A 20,664-nucleotide genomic window follows, 5' to 3' on the forward strand; every position below is an offset into this window, starting at 1 on the left:
TACAGAAGACACTCTACTGCCCTAGCCACAATGCCAGCCGCTCTGTGGCAGGGACTGTGACATCTTCCATGCCTGGTGACTCTGGGTGGCACCTGGAACACAGTTTTGCATTCAGCAGGTGTTCAGGGCAGATCCAACCAGCATTTTCTGAGCCCCTGGCTGGCATGTTCGACAGTCTTCTGGAATCCTCCCAATGGCCTTGGGAGGTTGGGACTGGCATTGTCACATTATAGATGAGAAAACGGAGGCTGAGAGTGTGGCTAGCAGAATAATGGCCTCCCCCAGGACACCCATGTCCTAATCCCCAGAACCTGTGACTATGTTAACTTACATGGGAAAGAGGATTTAAGGTTGCAGATGGAATTAAATTTGCTAATCAACTGACTTTAAAATAGAAAGACTGTACTGGATTATCTAGGTGAGCCCAGTATAATAACAAGGGGCCTGAGAAGTGGCAGAAGGAGACAGAAGAGAGAGGGAGATGTGACCGTGGAAGCCAGGTCAGGGTGATGCAATGCTCCTGGCTTTGAGGATGGAGGAAGAGGCCACAAGCCAAGGAATGTAGGCGCCTCCAGAAGCTGGGAAGGGCAAGGAAATGGATTCTCCCCTAGAGCCTCCAGAGGGAACATAACCCTGACACCTTGATTTTAGCCCAGTGAGACCGCGTTGGGCATCCGACCTCCAGAACTGTGAGAGAACAAACGTGTGCTGTTTTAACCATTGAGTGTGTGGTGTGTATTAAGGCAGCCAAGGAAAGCTTGGGCAGAGAGGTGGACGGCTGGGACTCAAACCTGAGTCTGTCTCTTCAAAGTCTGGGTTCTCAGTGGCACAGCGCCCCTCCCCACACTAACCTATCGGCATCACGTAAAACAAGCTCTCTGTCGTAAAGATATGCCCCAGAGGCTTTTGCAGAGAGTGCACGAGAGGGGTTGCAGTGGACCGTCAAACACGATCCATAGCCTCACCAGCATGGCCAGGACTTTCCATACAGTGTCTCACTGAGACCTCATTTTACAGATGAGGAATCTGAGGCTCAGAGAGGTCTAGTAACTTGCCTAGGGCCACGCAGCAAGTGAGTGGAAGAGCCAGCATATGAATTTTGGTTTGTTGATTCCTGAGCTCAAAATCTGAATCACAATTGTATACTGGCTCCTTAAGAAAGAAATAAAACTAAACATGGGTGCGCACACACACACGCACACGTACATACACACACAAACACACACACACCTGCCAACATGAAGGCTCAAGAGGTGGCCCCCAAACCAGGACAACTGGTCAGCCAGCCAAAGAGGTGTGAGCCCTGAGGGCACACAGTGTTCCCAGCCCACACTTCCCCATGCTCCTGGTGGGCCTGGAGGGCTCCCACCACTTCTGCTGCGGGTTCACAGGGAAGTGGCCTGGAGAGGTGAGGCGAGACTGCCCCCTTTGCCACGTGAGACATGAGGACATGGCATGTGGGAGCCAAGGGTGGCCTGACTGCATGGGGGTGTGTCTGGCAGGACTGCCTGCCTGCAGGAAGGTCACACTACCCTTTGTGGTCACGCTGGTCTCAGCTCCCCATGATGACCTGCTACAGGGCCTGTGAGAGGTCAGAGCATGCTGGGCTGGCCAGCTGGGCTTGACTGTGTCCCCCAGGCCCTCGGAGCTCTAGAGGCACCCAGAGACTCTTCTTCCCACCTTGGAAGGACCCTGCATCAGAGAGCTGGCTTCTCACCCCCAGGGAAGCATCAGTATTAACAGTGAGCTAGCAGAGGGGTTTCCTTTACTCTCCTATCCAGTGGCCTTAAATCTTCTGGAAAAAGTTACAAAGAAAGTCTGTTGACAACCTGCTGGACCACCTTAAGTGGCTGCTCAAGTTGCCTCTTTGAAGTACAAACTCCCTAAGGGCAAACAGCTTCCGGCTCAAGCCGGAAAAGTCTATTCTGTCTTTTTAGTTGGTGTCAGTAAATGACCTGATAAGGTCTGCAGGACTAGACCTGGGAGGACCGGCTAAGAGAGGCCTGGAGCTCCTGGAAATTTGTGCCTGAGATGACAAACTGGATTGGTCCCTCTACAAGGAGTACTATACGTCTGCTCCTGACCCCCTTGCTCCTTGGTAATAGCAGCCCAATTTCCCCCACGGAAGCCCACCTTGCCATTTTCACACACTGTGGCTTGGCTGGAGCCGGTTCACTCCTGGCTCAGAGTCAGGCCTGAGACCCACAGCCAGCCAGCCGGTGACTGCACCACTGCCAGTGACTGCTTCAGCGCAACCCAGTCACAGCCAGGGAGACTCAATTCCTGGAGCCTCCGGAAATGCTGGGGGGAGGACACGGGTCTGCCCGCTCCCCACTTGACTGGGAGCTTGGGGTTTAAGGCATCATGGGGCAGACGTGAGCAGCCCCACCACAGAGAGTGCCTGCCTAAGGGGACACTGAGTCCTGACGACACCGGGAGCCAGGCCTGGAGTTAGACCTACCCAGGGACCTTCTGGTCATCCGAGTCAATAAACCAAGTGGAAGGACACCTCCGGACTCACCCCTGGGGGTGAGTGCTGTGCTTAATGTTGTTTGACCCATTTCGACTGCCGGCAGCTAAAAGCAGGCGCTGCACTGACGCTGCCTGGGGCTGTCAACATGATCTATGCTGTCCTGTAGGATGATTAACTGAGAGGCAACGAAACTCACTGGTTCAAGAGCAGTCGCCCTGGGTTCAAATCCCACTTGGTCATTCACAAGCTGTGTGACCTTGTTATTGACCCTCAGAAGCTTGACCAGTAAAAAGAGGACGATAATAGTACTCACACTGGAGCTCGCTGTGGGAAATAAATGACTTTATTACATGTCAAGCGCTGGTACATAGCATCAAAAGGTGCTCCGTAGGTACGGGCTCTAACCAGCTATGATGGATCAGTCATGCCTTCACTCAGGCAACAAACATTTATTAAGCACCTACTGTGTGCCAGCTACTGTGCCAGGTGCCTAGGACACTTGGTGAGTGAGAGGACACGCCCCTTCCTCCCAAGGATCTCAGTCTTTTGGAGAGGACACACGGCAACAAGCAGCCACAAGCATGGGGAGTTGCCATGGTAACCCATGACTCCGGCCTCACCACAGCCCAACCCTGACCAACTGAGCTACTTGGACACAGAGATGAAAATGACTAATGGGGAAGCTGGGTGGTTGTCTGGGGAGTGGGCAGCCGGGACCACAGCAGAGGCCCTCGTCTTGACCAGCCTCCGTGCCTGGGCTGGAGAAAGGCCTGCATTGGACCAGCCCCTGTCCATGAGGAAAGGGGCCATCGGCCTCCAGTGGGAGGGAAGATGCCAGGCTCTGAGCCCTCCCTGTGCGGAGAGTGATTCCTTCTTACTGATTTCTAGAAAGGGTCAAGAGCTAAAGTTCCCAAGGACTTCTGGGGCCGGGGCAGAATCCTCCTTTTCCTGCAGAATCCCAGAACCAGGGTGACTCTGGCCAGCGGGTTCTTTGCCTTTTGCCCCTGTGCACAGCAGAGCACCTGGCCCAAGAGCAAAAGGTCCGGAGCCAGGGCTGGAGGGTGTCCGCTGTGCTCCCCACCCTGACCCCGACAGGGAGGAGTCATCATTTCTTGCAGATGCTCTGGTGCTGAGCTAAGAGGTTTAGGGAAGTTATTTCACTGAATCCTCATACTTTCGTTTTTCAGACGGGGGAAGCCCAGAGAGACGGTTATTCGTCCAAGGTCACACAGCAGCTTGCTGGGAAGCCTCTTAGGATTTAAGGGACTAGGAACTGGCTCCCAGCAGCCCTGGCTGGCACTATGAATTGCAAGAGTGCTCTAGCCAGTGGGCTGGTCTCTACTACTTGAAAGACTTCAGCGGCTGTGACGCTGCCCACAGGCCAGCCCTGGCTTTGGGGCTGGGATGGCCAAGTCACCTTCTCCCAGGACTGGGAGCTGAGTTGGGGCCGGGTGCCCTTTGGGAGGCTGTCTCAGTCCTGCTTGAGTAATTAGGGCTTCTAGCTCAGGGGTTGCCTAGTGGTGGCGGAGGGGGCCTGGCTGAGGGCTGAGCAGCGCCTGGGCTTCCACAAGCCTGGGGTAGAAGTGGGGAAGCCTCTCCTGAGGGGTGAAGGCACAGGCTAGGAGAAGGACACTTCTGTCCACGAGCTTCTTCACCTTGGAGTAAAGAGCCCAAAGTTGAAGACCCAACGAGTCCCGTGAAGAGCAGCTGAGGAGAGGAGTGTGTCCTAAGTAATTTCCTAGAACATGTTACTTTCAAGCCTTATTGTTTTTCTTCTCCTTGAAGTAATGGCATTCTTTCAAAATGCACACAAAAATCTTACACAGAATTCTAAGCTACGAGACCTAAGTGAAGCTGATCTAGTTAAATGGAGGTGAGGGCCCCTAGGAACCCTATCGGCTCCACCTCCTATGGGGTCCCACCTTCTTGGAATCCCTTGGGTGCTCTGGAACCCAGTTTGAATACTTGGCCCTAGAACCTCAGCTGGTGTTGGGGTCTGCCTTGGGGCTGCTGGGGCTCAGATGGGCCAGAGGTCTGTAGAAGAATGACAGGCAGACGGGAGACAGTTATCTGTAAACACTTTCTAGGAGTGTGCTTCGGTGTGGACGGAATAATCTCATGGTTCATTGCTCAAAATGCTTTTCTAGCCACTTCCCTGAAAGGCCACTGAAAAGGGAATTCAAGATCGAATTCCCCAAAGCAGGGTGCGGCCAACAGAATCAGGAAGGCTTGGGCCCAGTGGCCTTTGCCAGGCTGACGCTCGTTGGCCACAAATCTGTACTGTTCACTCTGGCTTGACCCTGGCTTTGGGTCGCAGGACCCCAGAGTCTCCTGCCTCTTACATAAGCTCCAGTCCTGGGCCCTGAATCTGAGTCTAAAGGAGTTGGATGGGTTTTGGTTGGATCTAGTCCAAAGCTTCTTAACCTGACATCTGGGATAGGCATCGGGGGGGGCGGGTCCAAGGACCCCTTAAAAGTATAAAAATCTGCCTCTTTGTGCCTTCTTCTTGAGACATCCTCAAATGGCTCCACAACCAGTAAAAGATGAAGACTTACTGCAAACCCTTCAGTTGCCACCTCCTTCAAGAAGCCTTCTAAGATTTCCTTAATTTACAGTGACCTCCCCCTTCTCTGAATTATCAAAGCTGTCGGTCACTTGGGAGGATTCGGCTTGGTGACCTCAGGTTTAGCTGGAAGGAGCGGGAACCCACTCACTCCTCAAAGCTGGCTTCCAGCTAGAGGTACCACCCTGGTTGTAAATGAATGAAATACAACTGTGCTGTTTTCCTGCTTATCAGTTAGTTGTTCAAAGCAAACCCTGATAACCAATGACTACCTTAATCTTTTGGCAAGTATCCCACTCATTGTATGCAAATACTGCTGTTCAGTGCTTAAAAAAATGTTTTGGTGAAGGCAAACTTAACTGCATCCTGTTGACGCTTGGACCGCTCACCAGTCCCCTTTCCAGAACCCTCTGTGTACGAGGTAGTTTCCATTATTAAACAGCTTGTCTCTTGACCTCTCCATAACCCTGAGTGGGGTAGGCCAGGCCAAGCTGTTATTATTTGACCCAGGGGGAAAGGGCCTAGTTTTGAAGCTAAAATCCTTGGTTCAAAATCTGCCTTAGGGCAAGCATCCTGGGCAACTCACTTCACTTGCATCTTAGAGATGGGCTGCTGATCCCCATTGTGGAAAACAGGACGGAGGTTTCTCAAAAAACTACAAATAGAACTACCGCATCACTCCGCAATTCCACTGCTGGGTATATGTCGGAAAAAACCCACAAACACTAATTTGAAAAGGTACGTGCACCCCAATGATCATAGCAGCATTATTTACAATTGCCAAGATATGGAAGCAACCTAAGTGTCCATCAACAGATGAATGGATAAAGAAGATGTAGTGTATACACAGTGGAATACTACTCAGCCATAAAAAAGAATGAAATTTTGCCATTTGCAGCAACATGGATGGACTTGGAGGGCATTACGCTAAGTGAAATAAGTCAGAGAAAGACAAATACTGTATGATATCACTTATGTGTGGAATCTAAAAAAATACAACAAACTAGTGAATATAACAAAAAAGCAGATTCACAGATATAGAGAACAAACTAGTGGTTACCAGTGGGGAGGGAGGGGCAATATAGGGGTAGGGAATACGGGAGGTACAAGCCAGTGGGCAGAAGATAGGCTCAAGGATGTACTGTACAACATGGGGGAGGTAGCCAACATTTTGTAATAACTGTAAATGGAAAGTAACCTATAAAAATTGTACACAAATTAAAAAAACTTTTTTTTAATTGGAAAAAAAAATAAAAGCAACGGGGCTGCTGATCACATCTGCCTCTGGGCCTGGGCAAGACAATGAATGTGAGAAAGTACTGTGCAGTCCTGTAGGCTACCACAGTCATGTAGGGTATGGACCGATGTCACGTGTTGTAGGAGGAGCCCAAGGACGCTGTCAGCATCCAGTTCGGGTCTAAGTCATGAGTGACGGTCAAAATGAAGGATGTGAACATGGGCCTGGCCTGCACCCTCCCTCTTCCTCTTCCTCATCTCCTCTCTCCAGCACCCTGAAAAACCTGGACAAAGGAACGACCCAGTCACTGAAGGACCCCGCTGAGGTCAGGCTGAGCAGAGATGTCTTCTTTTAGTTTTTAAGCATTGGTTGATGGATGCCGGTGGCCTCTCTTCCTCCTGGCCCCTGACTCTGTCCGGGTAACTATCCTCACTGCTATTACGTGGACAATGATGATTCACAAAATCTAAGGGGTGGAAGGGACCCGGGTGGTCGTCCAGAACCCAATCTCTTCTGATGCAAGAATCCACAGCCCCCTCACTGCAGCCTGCTGACTGCAGAAAAGCTCCGGAGAGTGGGAAGCTGCTCCTGGGGCAGGGCCGCAGTCTCACGTGGCCCTCCATCCACTTGGAAGGTGGCCAACACCATCTCCAGCACCTGAAGCGGTCAAGCAAACGCTCATGGATTTGCCGTCCCACATAAGTCGTGGCTTCTCGTCCTTGTCATCCGGAGCCTGCTCCCTGGGCGCCCTCCAGTTGCTCAAGGACCCTCTCAAAATGTTGACCAACACTGACCACAATGCACTCAAGCTCCTTGGACAAAGTGGGACCAAAAAGTGTCTCCCTTGCTCTGGGCACCAATACAGTTGCTTTCATTTGCTTTCTAGAGGAAGTTCATCTCTGTCACCACTAAAGTCATCTTGTTGAAGCTCACTCCTCTTTCCAAAGTGTCAGGGGCTTTATCTGGAGACAGTCATCGCACCAGGATGTAAACGCCATCAGAGAGACCCTTGTTTATGTGGTTCCCTGCGGCAGCTTCAAGCCTAGCTGGCTGAATCGATGAATGAATCTGACATAGTCACAATTCCCCCAGAGCCATGTCACCCTCAAGTTGGTCGACATTTTTCACCCGGGGACCAGATCGCAACATCACAACTGTCAGCAAGAACAGATCGCAACTTGCTGAGCGCAGGTCTCCCCAGCAGACTCCGAGGCCTGGGTCCCGGATGCCTCGCACCCACCTCTCTAGGGGTACACCAGCCTACCCAGACCCCCCTTCAGCCCACACGCTTCCATTTGACTCAAGATGTCAGAGGAGATGGGCAGTGTCTTCTAAAATCCAAGTGCAGGGGAATTCCCTGGCGGTCCAGTGGTTAGGATTGTGCTTCCATTGCAGGGGGCACGGGTTCGATCCCTGGTCGGGAATCAAAGATCCCGTATGCCACGCCACGGCCAAAAGAAACCCAAAACACAAAAATCCAAGTGCAAAGCTGAGGGCAGGCCCCGAGCTTTGGAACGCTCTCAGAAGGACGCCCAGCGAGTCTGGTACCGTGATCTCAGGGGAGCTGCCCCAATCCCCCTCCTGCCTCTGGCCTGACCCCCCTGCGTTCCTCCCCACCCCCACCAGGGCGATCTTGCCAAGACTTAGGTTAGATCATGTCACTTCCCTTCTCAGGACCTTCCCACAGCTCCCAGCTTCACTTGGAGCCAAAGCCACAGCCGGTTCTAGAGATTGCTGGGCCCCATCTGCCCTGCTTTGCTCCCCGCTGCCACCCCCTGCCCTGCTCCCGACACTGCCTCCCTCTTCCTCTCGCCCCCTCTGCTCCAGCCACATTGGCCTCCTTGAAGTTCCCCAGGGACATCCTTCCCTCTGAGACCCTCACTCTTCCCTCTGCCTGGCACACTGCTCCCTCCATTCCTGCCAGGTCTTCTTTTGTCTACTTTTTTTTTTGCGGTACGCGGGCCTCTCACTGCTGTGGCCTCTCCCGTTGCGCAGCACAGGCTCCAGATGCGCAGGCCCAGCGGCCATGGCTCACGGGCCCAGCCGCTCCGCGGCATGTGGGATCCTCCCGGACCGGGGCACGAACCCGTGTCCCCTGCATCGGCAGGCGGACTCTCAACCACTGCGCCACCAGGGAAGCCCCTTTTGTCTACTTTGCCTCGTTTGTTTTCTGCTTAGCACTTAGATCCTTACTGCGATCTAACGGGCTATTTTCTGTACCCTGTTTATTATCTGTCTCCCTCACCAAACTGTCAGGCTCCCCGTGGGTGCGGACTGTTGCCTCGCTGCTCGCTGCTGCATCTCTGCGCCTAGAATACAGAGGGTGAGCCATAGATTTGTTGTATAAATGAATGAGTTCCCACCAACCACTCATTTGCTAAACTGTTCTGATATTTGGCACTCTCTTTCTGAGAATCCAGAACTCTTAAGACAGCACTCATTTTAAGGGAGCTCACTCACCCCACAGCAGACGAGCGTGCATTTGGGGATGCCAGCATCTAAACAGATTTGCCTGTCTCTTTTTCATTTGGCTTCAACTCTTTCCTGACCTTCGTGGTTCATACGAATAATACGTTTCAAATGTTTCCCTTTCAGATATCTTATATACTTGGTGTATTTTTTAAATTGTGTCTTCCGAAGGCAGCTAGGAGAAAGTCTTACAACATCCTAGGTGTGGTCGTGCTTCTACCTGAGGATACAGACAGCAGGTTGGGTCTGGAATTCTTCCTGCACTCGAACCCAGAACTAAGTGGGATTTTGAGGGTAGCAGGTTGGGATAAGGCCTCCAGGGAGAAGTTGTAATGACTGCAACAACTAGATCTCTCTCCTGGTGGGGGTGGGGGGGAAGGATGGCTAACTGCTCCCTTCTCCTCGGTACGACAGAGGTCATTTTCTCAAAGTGATGAGAATCATTTTCTCAACAAATCACCAATTGGAGATGGGACGGAGAAAGTAACTATCTTGATAAAGAAATCGGAAGGGCTCTGTGCAGGGATAAACCCACGGCCCAGGCTCTGAAAAGCAGAAAGTTCAGAAGAGCTTGGGAGTCTACACGAGAAAGAACAGATGGGCAGGTGGACGGACAATGGACTTCCTGACTCAGGGTCAGTATTTCTAGATCTAGGGAGCATTCTCTGATTTTAGGATAAACACTGGAAGTTCCGCTTGACATGCTAATTGGGAAACTTGGGCCCTTTGTTCCCTTGAAAGCTACAAGTTGAAAACACTAACATCTTCTGCAAGAGTTGAAATAAATCCCAGCGGCCGGTTACCTGGTGCCTGTTAAGGGAGTTTAGTAATGGGTGTGGGGCCTCCTACAGACTGAGGGCACATTTTCCAACCCTGAGTTGCTGCTTTGCCATTCAGTGGGATCTGATATGTAGCAAGAAAGGCTGAGATCTGCAGTGATGAGGACAAATATCTTTTGCAGAGACCCTGGCACTCGGTGGCTTTCCTGGGATGCCTGAGCCATAACATGAGAATTTTAGAGCATGCCAGGATCTTAGGGGTCATTGCATCCCCTCTCATCTTATGGGTGTGCTTCTTAGCTGCAGCCTAGGGAAGGGAGCCACTTTTCCAGGGTTTTAGCAAAGTCAGGTCTAGAACCCAGGTGAGCCAGGCCACAGGGGGCGTGGCCCAAGATGTGGGCACCTTTGTTCCCCAGGGGAAGTAGGTGGGGCAGTAAAAGGGAGGTGTTTGTCTATTCAGGTGACGGGTCCAAATTGTAAAGCCCATTGTTTGAAATCCAAGGACCAGATGCTGCAAGCTGAAAGAATTTTCCTAGATGCCTCGGGTAGGACAGGTAGCCTACTTTCCTGCTCCCAGGCTGCATCAAATGAGAGCCTGGGGCTTCCCTGGTGGCGCAGTGGTTAAGAATCCGCCTGCCAATGCAGGGGACATGGGTTTGAGCCCTGGACCGGGAAGATCCCACATGCCGTGGAGCAACTAAGCCTGTGCGCCACAACTACTGAGCCCGCGCGTCTAGAGCCCATGCTCCACAACAAGAGAAGCCACCGCAAAGAGAAGTCCGTGCACCGCAACGAAGAGTAGCCCTCGCTCACCGCAACTAGAGAAAGCCCGCGCACAGCAACAAAGAACCAAAGTAGCCAAAAATAAATAAATAAATAAATAAAAAGAGAACCTGGCACTTTTCCTAAACGGTCCCAGCAAAGGCTGCATTCAGGGTGAGGATGGGGGAGGTGAGCCACTGCTGTCTCCCACGTCATCCCGGCTTTGTGACTTTCGTGACACATCAATTGTTTAATGCAGCTATTTTGGCCTGATGACTCTGGGGCCCAAGATTACCTGTCTGGACCCTTCTCCCTTCTTTCTCCTTTCTCCTGTTCTCATCAGTACTGGCCTAACTCAGCGTCTGAGATACAAGCTGCTTCCTTCTCCTAACACCTAATCCGCTCTACAACCTTTCCTTTCATTGCCTTCTACCTCCCTTCCCCAGTTTCAGCCAGGTATACAGTCTTCGATCGGGGGTTTCTTGAACCTGGGTTACCCTTCCCCCATCCTTTCTGGTTGAAACTCTTGACCTTCTTTAAGCCTCACTCAAATGCCACCTCCTTCATGAAGCCTTCCATGCACCCTTGTTATAGATTAATAGATCCGGGCTTCTTCCGCTTAGCATTCCCCCCACCCCAAATTCATGTCTACCTGGGACCTCAGAATGTGACCTTATTTGGAAATAGGATCTTTGGAGATGTAATTAGTTAAGGATCTCAAGATGAGGTCATACTGGATTTAGCGTGGGCTCTAAATCCAATGACTGGTGTCCTTATGAGAAGATGAGAGGATGCACAGACACACAGAGACAGAGAAGACAGCCACGTGCAGGTGGAGGCAGAGATAGGAGTGACACTGCCACAAGCCAAGGGACGCCAGCCAGGAGCCACCAGGAGTTGGAAGGGGCATTCTCCCATAGAGTCTTCGGAGGGAGTGGGGCCCTGCCAACACCTTGGTTTCAGATTTCTGGCCTCCAGAACTGTGAGAGAATACATTTCCATTGCTGCAAGCCACCAAGTTAGTGGTCATGTGTTATGGCGGCCACAGGAAACTAATACACACGATAATTTGTGCCTTGACTGTAAGCACCTGGCCACGTCCCTGCCCCTCTCCAGGCCCAGAGCTGCATCGAACACCTGATAGGCATCTCAGGTAGGTTTGCTGGACTAGGTCTCTCAGAGATGGTTGTCGAGGGGTAGTTGCGCCTCAGCCTGCCCCAGTGCCAGGGTGGGAAGGATATGGGATTTGCTGAATGGATGTGATGGAGAACAGGAGTCACGCATCTACGTGAAGGGCTAATTCCTGGCAAGCTGCTTTAGGAGCAGGGCTACAGACCCATGGACTGTAAATTCAATAATAGCAAAGCAGGTGCGACTCAGAGCCAGTTCTTATACTGGCTCCCTGCAATGGGTCCCCGAGTCCCGGCTCTACCCCTTCTCCATGGAGGGATTGGGCCCTGGTGTGTTGCCCCTGCCTCTATGGTCCTACAGTCACGGCTCAGGGCTCTAATCCAGCCACTTGCCTCCTACTGGACCAGAGGCTGGAACAGCCCCTGCAAATACTTCCAAACAAACAGTTCACTCTCTCCTCCAGGGGACTCCTGCTAAAACCACGTCAAGGTCAAGGACTGGAGGCTGGGCCTGCCACTAGCCTGCCAGGAGCCTTGTTGGGGATGGGGTGAACCCAAGCTCTATGAATGCTTTCGTGGAAGGAAATCCAGGAGGACACAGAAAATCTAAAAGGACTGTAGTGGGCAATGAGCATGACTGGCCCTTCCCGGGTTAACCTTGTACATGGTGGCTAAGCAGAGTTATCTCCAGGTAAGGAACTTTCCAACTCCTGGCACCTTTGTGTTCCTTTAAGAAAAACCCTCATTTGGGTCACCTTTGCAGCCTAAGGTGCACTACTGCTCACAAATATTGCCAAATCCTGTTTGACTCAAGGTCGTTATGGGAAACTGGGTTGTCACTCCCCCCCAAGAGTAAACTCTCTTGGACATGCCTGCTACTTGCAAAGACTCTGGTTCTCCTCCCTTCTTTCTCTTTAGGGGGCCTTTCCCCTCAGGTCCATCCCGCACTTCCACCAAGGGGAGGAGAGTCAGCCCCGTCCACCAAGGTCACCTGTCTAACACTGCTGCAGGCTGCAGCTGGCGCCACGCTCCCCAGCTCTCTCCAGCTGCTCCAGGACCACCCTGAGCCCACCATCCACACAACTCTCTCAGCCATCTCCTCCAAAGTCCCCACTCCACAACACACGGCCGGCCCTTTGTCCCCAAGCCCAGCAGCCCCCAAACGCTCCCAGCTCTGGGAGTTGTCCCAAGGTCCTCTCACTGGGCCCCAGACGGACTCAGGCAAGAAACCTTGATTTCAAATTCCCCACTGTGACAGCGAGCGCAAAGCTCATTAAAAAGTAGCCCCAGTAATTGGTCAGATGATGATGAGTTATAGGCAGCGCTCTTGGGCATCCTGACTGGTCCGAGCACTGAACCTAGGGTGAATGGCACTGGAAGTTCCAGAGGCCCCATGGTTCCTGTTTCTGGTGACCAGATACCGATTTAAGACATATTTCTCATTGGCCCTGGATTTATTCTTTGGGAGAAGATATCTATTCCAAGTTAGGTGGGGCATGGTTCCCAGTGAAGGGACTCACAGGGTGCCGCTCTACCCCCTCCACCCCCCAATGCCATATACTTCTTTCAATTGAGGCTTGTTTATAGTCAGTCAAGTTTTTCCAGATTGACTGAAAGAGTTCTTCATATGCCTACTGCAGCCAGTTACAAGAGCAGTGAAAGAGACCCAGGACTTGGGCCAGCTGGAAGAGTCAGAAGAAAGTTTCTGTGGGATGCAGACCGCTAAGGAATGACAATCACATGCGATTGTCCCAAACCCTGCATCCTTCTGCAAGGGCACCCTCATCCGCCACGCCTCCACAAAGGGGGCATCACCTCAAGGAAACGAAACTGCTGAGAAGAACTTCTGCTTCTCCTTTTTCCGTGTGTCCAAGGGTTAAAAACACTTCCAAACTCCCCTTCCAACTGCAAGGTCAAGCAGCTGTCCAAACCACCCAAGGAGAAGCAGGAGCCCAGGACAGCCGACCCCAGCTAGCTCGGCCTTGATAGCCGCCAACCTACAGCTGCTCCCCCCGCACCCCCCACCCCTAGACACCGCCTGGGGAAGGAAGAGTTAATCGGCAATCGGCTTTGGCTGATGGTTCACGCTCCAAAGTTCAGTCCCAGTCAGAGCCACCCCGGAGGGATTGTAAATCTCAGGGCAGTATTTAACAAAACAAAAGCAACCTGGAATTACATGCAGGTTTGGTTTTCTACAGTACATATTTACTTAATCCCCTAGGTATGTGGCTCCCTGTCAGATCAGCTGGCTTTGCTGGCCCTTTCACCCCCTCGCTCACAACAGTTTAAATTTCAATCTAATTCCCTGCTTTTGCTCTTCCTCTTCACAGGGCTGGCTGGAGACAGCCAGCCTCAAATCTCTCTCTCTATTGCTCTAGTCACTGGGTGAGTCAGCCCGGCTTGGGTCGGAGCTGGGTGACAGCTGGCTCACCCTCCACACTCTTGGGCACCAGGTCTGGGATAAGTGGGGGAAGAGGTGCTGGGTCTACCAAAAAGTTAAAGGCAGAGCTTGGGCGCTGGGGAGGTGGGGTTGCACCACCTCGCCCCTTAGTGGGGAGGGATCCCCTCGGGGGCTGTATTGGGGGGGTCGGGCGGAGGCAGCATTGAAGTGAGAACAAGGGCTCTTTATCAGCTGCTGGTTACCCTTGTCCCCTCTTTCCAGATTTCCAAACACCTGGGCCTCCGAGCGCCTATCAGGCTAGGCTAGACATCCATCACCGTTTTTTCCTTTTCAAACCCAAACCAAGTATCCCCTCTTTTCTTGCCTCCAGAGCTGCAGCCGCCCAGGTTGGGGCTGGGAAGCGGGTTGCCAAGGAAAACATGAAGCGCCAGCTAACAGGCGGCTCCCAGCTCTACCCAGGAGCGCACACACCCTTCACTCCCCAGGGTGGCGGCAAAAGAGGGAAAGACGAGAGGGAAAACACGACACCTTCCTCTGGGAGGGAAGAATGTCGGAAAGCGGGGGGGTCTGCTAAGTTTCGGGCTGGGGGTGAACAGCCAGCCACAGATCCCAGAGGAGCGGGTCAGTTCCGGACCTGCCAAAAAAGACAGTCGGGTGCCCGGGAAATGTACAAGGTGAAACTGACTAGCTCAGCACTCACGGGTGGCGCAGAGAAGTAGGGTGGCGGGCGACTTTCAGACCCTGGGCTCGGGTTCCGGCAGCGGCAGCAGGTGGGCGCACCCCTGTCCCCGCGGTCCCCCTAGCCTTTGGCACCCATCCCCTGGAGTCGCGGTGTCCCGGTACCTTTCTGGCGCCGCGTTCCGCGAACTCGCGAGCGAGCTGGCGCCCGATGCCTCTCCCGCCGCCGGTGATAAGGACGTTCTCCCGAGACAGGTCCCGCAGCTTGGCGGGCAGCACCAGTCCGACGGCAGCCTTCACCACCAGATAGATCATCTGCAGAGGGAACACCACCAGCGCGCCCAGCCATTTCCACACCATCCTCCGCGCCGCGGAGCCGGGCAGGGGTGGGGGGGCGAAACTCCCCGGACCGCACAAAACAGGACTTAAAAAAGAAAACACCCCCAAACAATAATAAATACACCGAATAAGGGGCAGAGAGGCGTCCCACCTGGCCACTCTTGAAATCACCTCTTCCCAAATGCAAAGCAAGCACCGGGTGAGAAAAAGGGCGGGGGGGGGGAGGTGTGGGTGGGTGGGTGAGATAAATCCTCGGGAGGAGAAAAAGCGTCTCAGAAGGTTGGGACAGTAAGAGGGGTGGAGGGGAAGCCGGAGGTGGAAAGTTCTAACAAGAACTTTCGTGCCCCAGCAGCCGTTTCGGCTGGGGAATTCTCAGGTAATGTTTACAGGCTGACAGAGGAGTTTAGGCAGGGGAAGAAAAAAAAAAAAAAAAAAAGGCACCAACCACACGCGCGCACCCTGCTACAGTCCCGCGGTTTCAAAGTGCAAGATTTAAAAAAAAAAAAAAAAGCTGTTTCCAAATTGGAGCGCCTCCCCCCTTATCCAGGAAAAAAAAAAAAAAGTGGGGGGGAAAGTGCTTGGAGCTCCCAATTTCAGCCCGCGAAAGTCTCCCGACTCATTGCTATTCTTGGGCTCAGGAAATTGCTTAAACGCGATCTGATTGCCAGCAACGTGCAGGAGAAGTGGGGGGTCCGGGTGTCAGTTTCTTTACGTGCATGGCTCGCCCTCGCGCGCGCCCGCTCTCTTCGGCTCCCTCCCTCCCTCTCTCTTCCAGCAGAGGCTGGGAGTTGCCGCTCGATCCGGCTCCCTCTCTCTCCCTTGTTAGCATTTATTGCCTTCTTTTTGTCCTTTCCAACTTGGAGAGGGCCCGGGTGCGGAGCGCGCGTGGATCGGACGCCCTGGTCTGCGCCGCCCTATCCATTCGCTCCCGGGGCAGCCGCGGCTGGCTGGGAGCGAAAGGGCGGCTCTTTCCCCCCCCATTTTTTTTAATACCCCATTAAGTCTGATTGACAGTTAAAGTTGTTCCGAGGCTTCACTACCGTTCCTCTGAGTGGCTGCCGCGAGTTCCCCTCCCCCTGCGCAGTGGCGGGGTGCGCGCGCGGGCGCGCACACGGGCTCGCTGCGACTCCGCTCTCCTGGGGCCGGCTCCCCTCGCGGCAAGCCGGGGCTTGCCGGCGGTATCCCTGAGGGCTCTCCGCCGTAACTCGCACACGCTAGAACCGACTCCTGCGAACCGGCTCACTCCTCGAGACATTCCTCCTGGCCCGGGACGCGGTCTCCCCGAGCAGGAGAGCCTGCGGGCCAGGTGACCGCCCCTGCATGCGGTGCAGGCCCGGGAGAGCTCGCGCTTGTCTTGATCCATCAGGTCGCCCAGGGTTTATTTCAGGTCATTTGATCATTCCCTGCCTCCATAGGACCGGGGAGCCACTTCTGACCCTTGCCCAGACTCCTCCCGTTTTCACTTAGAGCGCACTTTCTAAGTCTGCCCCGAGTCCCTCACGTTGCTGGGGGGAAACAGCTGGGAGCAGGGTTTTGCTTTGAGGGGTGGGGGTGTGGGGGTAGGGTAAAGGAACCTCTGCCCCCAGAGTGCCAATAAAATCCCCGTACGATTAGCTGGGAGCATATTTATTGCTCATCTGGGCTAGAATTACCTTGACTGACAGCAATTTCCTTAATAACAAACGCCTGTAAACAAAACGTGCTAAACCCACGCGCCCCCTCCCCCCCTTGCTGTATAGGCAGCTGCTCCTCTCTCTGGGTCTCCCTGGGCTGCTCTAGTGGGGCACCCACCTTGTAACCTCCTGCTTTCCCCCAACAAGAATGTCTCCCTTGCTGGAGGGTGGGACCCAGCTATTTAGAGTTGTCTGTTGCAGGAAGTCTGGGAGGTGAGTCACTGCAAAGCAGGCCCAGTTAAAAGTGCTGATGGGACTTGCCTCCTGCTGCCCCTGATGGTCCCAGGCCTGGAGGAGAGAGGGTGAGCCAGGGAGCTGCCCTGTAACCTGGCGCAGCAGTTCTCCAGCGAGAGGCTTGTTCAGACGGGGAGTGCTGGGCCTCGCCCCCAGACCTTCTGATTCAGCAGGGCTGGGTGTGCTGGAATCAGTACGTTTAATGCTCTGCTGAGCATCGGGCGAGAAAACCACTTTGAGAAAGGCTGGTTTGGGGATGGGGTGGCTGGAGGTTAAACTCCTCCCTGGGCTGCAAAGACCCTCTAGTTCTGGAGGGAAGTTCTGCAGGCGAGGATCTTCCTTCCAGATGAATTTGGAAAATCGCTATCTGGACGGCTGGAAGAGCAAGAAGGTAGAGTGGGGCTGGATGAGAGACTGTCCTATACTGAGGGCTTAGATTCTGAAATTTAATCCTCCCACTGACCTTGCAGGGGGGTTATTATTATCCCCATCTGCCAGGTAGTACAGAAGGGAGGAATCCAAATCCAGACGTGATTCCTCTTCCCACCCCACCCCACTCTGGCAGGAGAGGAGGAGAGAGGTGGAGACCAGGCTCCCTCCAAAAGTAGGATGGAAAGGCAGGCCATTGCTTTCATAGGCTCCCAGGCCACGGCTAAAGGCAGGACTTCGTCAACGTGACGGCCTCCTCCCACCTAGGAGGTCTGTAAAAAATGGAAAAGAAATCCCAACCCTGGAGAGACAGGCCCTTCCCACCCAGCTGTGGCCGGTGTCTGCCGGGCCAGCCAAGAAGACAACTGGGAAGGTCTGGAACTGGAACCCCTGTGCTCAGCCTGTTCTCATCTGTTATCCTCGACGCCGCCTAGTGGTCTGGATGCAACACTGCGCCTCCAAGCTGCCGGAGCCTCCAGCGTCCCGTGTTCCTGCTACCCTACCAGCTAATCCTTTTTCTTCCAGGCTTTTCTCCCCACCTAAGGTTAACACTCCAAGCCTAAAAGGCCTCACAAGGATCATAGCTCCACTTCCCCACACACCTGCTACCGTGTGGAGTAGGAAATTGAAGCTCAGGGATGTGAAGTAACTCATAAACCCAGCCCCATGTTCACCTACGTCCCCTGATCCTCGCCAGCTACCCAGCCCTGTTCAGATGCCAGACCAGCTAGGTGACCACTAGGTTCCACTTACATTTGCCATGGATGTGAGTTTGAGTGGGAAGGGGGTTGAGAACCCAAATGAACCTTCAGCGTATCAGGCCCTTTACACATACGCTCCCTTCATCTCCATAACAGCCTTTGCGGGTGGGCGTCCCTGTGCCCATGTAACACCGGGCTCAGCAGTCTAAATGACTCACTCAAGGGCCACACAGGGGCTCCCCTTACCTCTTCCAAACATCAGGTTTAGAGTGAAATCACAGTAAAAAGGAACATGTCAGGCAGCCCTAAAAGGTTTGGGGTTGGACTGTGGTTGGGAAGCGGACACCTTTTTTCTACTTGTTCCACTTTCAGGATGTGGGTTTTGTGGGCCTGGCATACCGTGAGCCTCTGGCCTCTTCCGTCATCAGCTACCCAGAGAGGTTCTGTCTGTTACCTGCTCCATGGCCCCCAAGTTCCCCAGGAAGATGAGGGCGAGGGGGTGCTGGGCTAGGGGATGCACAGTCTAGCAGGCTGGCCCAGAGGGTGCCTGTGACCCGGCTTCAGTGAGAACGGAGTGGGACACGACCCCTCCCCCTTCTCCGCCACTTCCCCTTACCCGTGTTTTTGGCTGTTGGTACCCCCTCCTCCCTTAGCTGGGAGCAACGGGTGTGGAATTTAACTCCAGGGTGAAGTTTGAAATTTCACATCCCAGCCTGGGAGAGGGCCCCACGGTTTTCTCCTCGCTCCTGGAAACGTGAAAGGAGCCTTTGTGGGCTTGATGGAGGAGGGAGGTGAGCTGCAGCCTGAAAACTAACTTTTTCCATGACTCAGCTCTCCCGGTACAGGGTGGGCACGGGAGGTGCGACGACCCAGAAGGGCAGGCTGGAGACACCTTCCAGCCCAGAGCCGCAGCTCATGCTTAGAGGTGGGCCCCCAAGAGAGCCGGCCCTGTGACCCGCAAGGGAACTTGCTGGCCCATGATGGGCCACCGTGCTGTAACCGCCCCTTTCCCCCAGGGCTGAGTCCCATCTTTTTTTTTTTAACCAGGTTACACGTATTTGTTTTTTTTTTTTTAAAGTATTGTTGATTTACAGTGTTTCAGGTGTACAGCAAAGTGATTCAGTTACTATATATGTATATTCTTTTTCAGATTCTTTTCCATTATAGGTTATTACAAAATATTGACTATAGTTCCCCATGCTCTATAGTAGGTCCTTGTTTTTTTATCTGTTTTATATATAGTCGTGTGTATCTGTTAATCCCAAATTCCCAATTTATCCCTGCCCCCACTCCCACTGCATCCCCAGTGCCAAGCACACGAATGCCCTTTTCTAGTTCTTTTACCAGGAACTTTCCTTATCACCATCTCAACTGAGAGCTGGAGAGACAAACGGGTCTCAAGCCTTGCCTTCTACTTATCTGAGGCTTACGGAGTTAAGTCACTTCAGATCACAGCCCAGAGATGGAGGTGGGACTTGAACCCCGGTCAAATGCTCGGCTCTGTCTGCTTTATCCATGGATGTCTTCCAGAACGTACAGGACGGCCTGGGGACCTTGTCAAAATGCAGATTCTTGGGCTCCCACCAGCATCCTAGGGTGGGAGTCCAGGAATGTGCATGTGGGCCAGCGTTCGAGAGCCCGCCAGCGCTGCCTCTTCTTGGCCCCTGGTTACTCACAGCCCCTGCACGAAGCCTCCCTCGCCTCTTCCACCAGCAGGCAAGCTCTTCCCTCCTTTATACTTAGGATGTGTCACGACGCTGAGCCCTCCCCCTCGGGTTGTTCTGGGCTGGTGGCTGCACAGATACTTAAGAGGGAAGAAAACGGAAGCTAGAGGAGCAGGGCGTGCGTTCAGGGGGCCAGTCCGTCAACCAACGGCCATGGCGTCTCTCCCTGGGCCACCGCCACGGGGTTGGGGGGTAAGGCAGGATGGGTCAGAGAGGAGCCGTAGGGTGCTGATTCTGGCTTTGGAATTGGGAAGCTCCGGTCCAGATCCCAGCTTTGCCCCTCCCCCCTCCCATCTCCAGCTTCCTCATTTGCAAAGGGCAGATATTAATGGGGATGGGATTAGCTACTCATCAAATCCCGTACAAAGAGCTCAGTAAATGACAGCTCTCGCTTTTACGGTGGCGATCAGGTGGCGTGATGCCTGCTTGCTGAGGAACCAGTTCAGCCACCGGCAGAGATGCAGGGCTTAAGTTAGCGGTGTTCCTGGACGGCCTCAGAGCAGGGCTTCTGGCCTCAGCTGGGTACCTCCTCATTTCACCCGGTTACCTGCCACCCTCTCACCTGCCAACACACTTTCTCCAGGACCTTTTCTCTGTGGCCGAGGAAACCCCTATTCATTTTGCAAGGTTTCCTTTAGCTCATGTGGTATTCTTTCCAGGAAGCTCTTTCCAGCTGCCCCTCAGTCCCCAATGTCCCCTTCCCCCAGCCAAGGCTGGCCCAGGGGGTTCTGTTCTCGGCCCCTGTATTGCCCTGCCCCTCAGCACCATGACACCGCACCGTATCTGCTGGTTTCCCCCGAATCTCACGGCGCACTGGGAGCTTCTCAAGGGTAGGGACTGGGCCGGCTTGGTGGGCACGTGGCCTGTGCAGGGGAGCATGGGTTGGTGCTCTGCTGTCTCCATCTTGAAATTGGTCATTTCATCTTTACCCTGTGTTTTGTAACAAAACACAAGGTGACCTGCTGTCCCCCAGTGAGGAAATTGAGTGGCTGACATAGAACTTTGGGGGCAAAGGCAGTGAAACATTTCAGATGTGTGCCTTCATTCAGTCATTCATCCACTTATTCATTCA

At 53.5% G+C, this 20,664-nt stretch overlaps 1 protein-coding gene across 5 annotated transcripts in view; it reads right to left on the reverse strand.

Annotated features, from left to right (window-relative positions):
- The window catches only part of DHRS3 (dehydrogenase/reductase 3), a 41,584-nt gene extending 25,207 nt beyond the window's left edge, over nt 1-16,377 (reverse strand). For 2 of the 5 annotated variants that reach the window (XM_079932217.1, XM_079932218.1), the window contains exons 1-2: nt 15,544-16,377; nt 14,658-14,807 (exon numbers count right to left, since the gene is read on the reverse strand). In XM_079932217.1, the coding sequence (XP_079788343.1) occupies nt 14,658-14,807; nt 15,544-15,660 (267 nt within the window). In that variant the 5' untranslated portion in view covers nt 15,661-16,377. Of the gene's footprint in view, nt 1-14,657 lie in introns of all 5 variants that reach the window. The other 3 variants (XM_079932220.1, XM_079932221.1, XM_079932219.1) reach the window with 3 other exon arrangements.
- Nucleotides 16,378-20,664: the final 4,287 nt, after the last annotated feature.

This window comes from Stenella coeruleoalba (genome assembly GCF_951394435.1).
Source record: "Stenella coeruleoalba genome assembly, chromosome: 1".
Lineage (NCBI taxonomy): Eukaryota > Metazoa > Chordata > Mammalia > Artiodactyla > Delphinidae > Stenella > Stenella coeruleoalba.